At 70.8% G+C, this 3611-nt stretch overlaps 1 protein-coding gene across 1 annotated transcript in view; it reads right to left on the bottom strand.

Annotated features, from left to right (window-relative positions):
* Positions 1-1078: 1078 nt before the first annotated feature.
* AOC1 (amine oxidase, copper containing 1) overlaps positions 1079-3611 on the bottom strand; it is a 10062-nt gene continuing 7529 nt past the window's right edge. Inside the window, exons 2-5 of the mRNA XM_004694371.2 lie at positions 2469-3606; positions 1937-2222; positions 1577-1709; positions 1079-1360 (exon numbers count right to left, since the gene is read on the bottom strand). Coding sequence (XP_004694428.1) covers positions 1094-1360; positions 1577-1709; positions 1937-2222; positions 2469-3606 — 1824 coding nt within the window. The 3' untranslated portion in view covers positions 1079-1093. The remainder of the gene's footprint in view (positions 1361-1576; positions 1710-1936; positions 2223-2468; positions 3607-3611) is intronic.

Here is a 3611-nt window from a genome sequence, read left to right as displayed (position 1 = left end):
GCTGAGGGGCGCGCGGCCAGCTGCTGCCTCCGCTGCCGGCTGCTTGAGCGCGGCCGCCCGCTCCTCCGGGAGGCCCCGGACTCCTCCCCGCAGGCTTTGCTCCGAAGCCTGTGGCTGACGGAGACTCAGTGATGAGGCGGGGCCTTGTGCCCAGTTCCGCTCCCTTCTCCCCCCCCAGGCAACTCCCCCAGTCGACCCCCACCGCAGCGTCTGGGCCTCTGCTTCCAGCCGGGGGCTCAGCCGCCCCAGGTCCTCCCGGCGCCCCGCCCCAGGGTGGACCCTGCGCCTCGCCCGCTCCGGGCCCAGACAGATGCCCCATGGCTGCTGTGCTCGCCCCCGCCCACCCCGGGGAGCAGCTTGCCGCGAGGGGGCTCCAGACGGACTTGCTGGCGCCACAGGCTGTTCAGCCTGACCGGAGAGTCAGACTTCGGGGCTGCAGGGGAGGCCCCAGCCGCTGCCCCCGGCGGCCGGCGGGGTGTCTGTCTCCCGCCAGGCCTGTGTGCACCCTCCCCCCCAACGCTGTGTCTGTTGCTCGCGCTCACCTTCCGTCAGACGCCCGGGGTCCCCCGGCGACCGCACGCAGCGCCCTCTGTGGAGCTGCAGGGGTGCCCCGCGCAGGCCGGGCCTCCCGCCTCCCACTTCGCTGTCACGGGGCGCGGAGCCACCGCACGCGGGCGCTTCCCATGTGGAGCTCTGCGGGACGGGCCGGGGCGCTTCCCCCACGCCTCTGCGGGGCGGGCCCTGAGGCCACGTGGCCAGAGGGTGGAGGCTGTGGCGGCTCTGCTGGCCTCTCCTCTCCCTGTGGCCGGCCCAGGCGTGTCCCCCACGGCCTGCCCAGGAGGAGCATCTGTCCGGTTCTTTCTGGACCTGGGGGTCGGTTGGCCTGGCGGCCCCTGCCGGAGAGCCCTTGCGCTTGCTGGCGCCCCAGCCCGGGGTGTGGGGGGCCCAGAGAGTGGTGGTAAGGCAGAAACGCGGCTGTGTGGCCCCGCCCACCGCGCCCCCCAGAAGCAGCACACGGAGTGGAGCCCTGCAGCCTTTATTGTCCCTCTCGGGGCTCTTAGGCTCCTGGGGCCGAGTGGGGGTGGTGGGCCCTTCACACAGGCCTGTAGGTCCCGTTGTAACTGAAGGGTGGGGGCCCCAGGCAGTCCTTGTCCTGGGACACCCAGCTCTGGATGAAGTTGGGGCTGTGCTCATGGGGCCACACGACCACGGTGTCTCTGGACGCCACCGACGGGTCCTCGGGGAAGAAATTGAAGGGCCGGAGCAGGAAGCCCACGGCGTTCCCCGGGGTGGCCGTGTTGGGGATGTCCTCGGAGTGGGGGATGTGCAGGAAGCCCAGGGTCACCCAGGCCACCAGGTCCTGCGGAAAGGTGGTGGGGCTCAGGGTCGGGGGCTCGTGGGCCGGCCGTGCTGGGGGCCCGGCTCTGCGGCCCCGGGGCTCCTGGCTGTGCCCGGGGACTTCCCGCACCCCCACCCACGTTAGGAAGGCAGCCCTGGGGGCTGTGGGGACTGCCCCCTGCAGCTGGCTGCCGCCCCCCCATCTCTGGGGGCTGGGGCTGGAGGAAGGCGGCCGTACCTCATCTTCAATGTTCTCGTTGTTGCGAAGAAAGTCCTCGAAGACCACAGGGGGGTCCCAGGGGTCGTTCTGGTTGTAGATGCTGCTGCTTCTCAGCTCGGACTCCCGGTACTTGGTCACGGCCAGGGGGTACCTGCCGTGCAGAGGGGCGGCTGACCCGGGCCCAGCTCCTCCCAGCCCCCCGGGGACATCTTGAGGGTCACTTTCTAAGAGGGCATCACCCGGGGTCAGCCGCCTTGGCCACATCAGCTGAGATTCGGGCCCGGCACCCCAACCCATGGCCACAGGGGCCCCAGCAGCAGCACAGACCGGACCCGGGAATGCTGGGGCACGGAGGCACCCCCGGCCCCGCCCTCTCACCTGGCCCAGGTGACGGCTCGCTCCTCCTGGCAGCCCGGAGGCAGCACCTGATCGGCCATGGAGTGGATCTGCAGCCGGTAGCTGCGCTGGTGGCCCCAGCGGTTCTTCTGGCGGCTAGTGAAGAGCAGGTACTTGGGCAGGGGCTTCCGGAAGCGGAAGGTGGCCTGGCGCTCCCGGGCGTAGCTCCTGTGCTCCAGAGTGGGCTGCACCAGGCGGTGTTTGGGGCTCCAGGGGTTGGTGATGTTCTCTAGCTTCATCTGCAGGGTCTGGAAGCTGTTCTTGGGGCCTGCGGGTGCGCAGGGAGGAGGACGGTGAGAGCCGGGCCTCCTGCCTGGACGGCTCCCGCTGCCAGGGGGTCTCCGCCCAGACAGCATCCCGGGGCAGACCGGGGTGGCGTCGGGCCCTGAGCGGGCCGTGGTGCGGAAGGAGAGTTCGCCTCACCGGGGGATGCCACGCCGTGGCCCCTGGCGTGGACACCCTTGCTCCTACGGAGGTCTGTCTGGAGGCTCGTCCCTGCCCTCGCGGGTCCTACCTGCCACGTCAAGGTCCACGCGGTAATGCACTAGGTGGGTGTGCATGTTGCCAAGGAGGTGCGTGTGCAGGCGGGTGCCGTGGCGCAGCCCCTCGGGGGTGTAGAAGGTGGCGTGCACGTAGCCGGTGGCGTGCATCTTGGCCTCCAGCACGCCGCTGGGGTAGAAGAGGAAGTCCCAGATGTAGTCGTAGTTGTAGACGGTGGAGGTGGTGCGCAGCACCAGCACCTGGCCCGGGAGCCCCGCGTAGAAGTTGAAGCCCCCGCTGAAGTTGGAGTTGAAGTGCCGCCGGAGGGGCACCCCGGTGGGCATCTCGAAGATGCACAGGGCTCGCGGGTAGCGCACGGGGCCGTCCGAGTCGTAGTGGTGGAGGGCGTCCAGGAAGGTGGCGGTGTCCGGGCAGTCGATGCCGGGGGCCAGCTCGTGGGTGACGCTGCCCAGGCCCCAGCCCACGTCGATGTACTTGGTCTGCATGCCGGCGGGCGTGTGCCCTCCGTACAGCGCGGCGGCCTCCTGCACGCTGACCTCGTAGGCCACGCGCTCGCCGCCGAAGCGCACGTTCAGGATCTGCAGCCCCGAGGAGGAGCGCAGCCTGAAGGCGAAGCTCCAGTGCCCGTAGAGCACCACGTTGCCCTCCAGGCGGTAGCGCGGGCCCTGGGGCTGCACCAGGCGGGGGCCCGCCATGGGCATGGGGCTGGCGAAATCTCCGCGCACCTGGTAGGAGGAGAACAGGGGCGGCCCCTCGGGGGCCCCCTCCGGGGCCCCCTCCCCCTGGCTCACGTCCTCCAGGACCACGGCGTCCACCTGCCCCGCGTGGTACTGGCGGGCCAGTTCTTCGGGGCTGCGGTAGAACTTCCCGTTGTACCAGACCTGCTCCACCGCCCAGTCCCGCGGGTCCGTGCTCCGGTGATCCATCAGGAGCTCCAGCCCGGTGGGGTGCAGGAAGAAGCCCTCCACGAAGCGCTGCAGGATGAACCAGGTGCGGCGCTCGCCGGGGGCCAAGCCCCGCGGCGCCACGTCGGTGAACGTCAGGCAGCGCGAGCTGCAGTCCAGCAAGGAGAAGCCGGTGGTCTCCAGGAAGAAGCGGTGCAGCGGCCGGGTGCTCTCCTGCAGGGCGCGGTAGAGCAGCGCGGACTCCGCCTCCG

This window comes from Condylura cristata, unplaced genomic scaffold (genome assembly GCF_000260355.1).
Source record: "Condylura cristata isolate star-nosed mole 26May11 unplaced genomic scaffold, ConCri1.0 scaffold00042, whole genome shotgun sequence".
Classification (NCBI taxonomy): Eukaryota; Metazoa; Chordata; class Mammalia; order Eulipotyphla; family Talpidae; genus Condylura; species Condylura cristata.
Note: the sequence above shows the minus strand (reverse complement) of the source record. Positions and strands in the feature narration are given on the sequence as shown.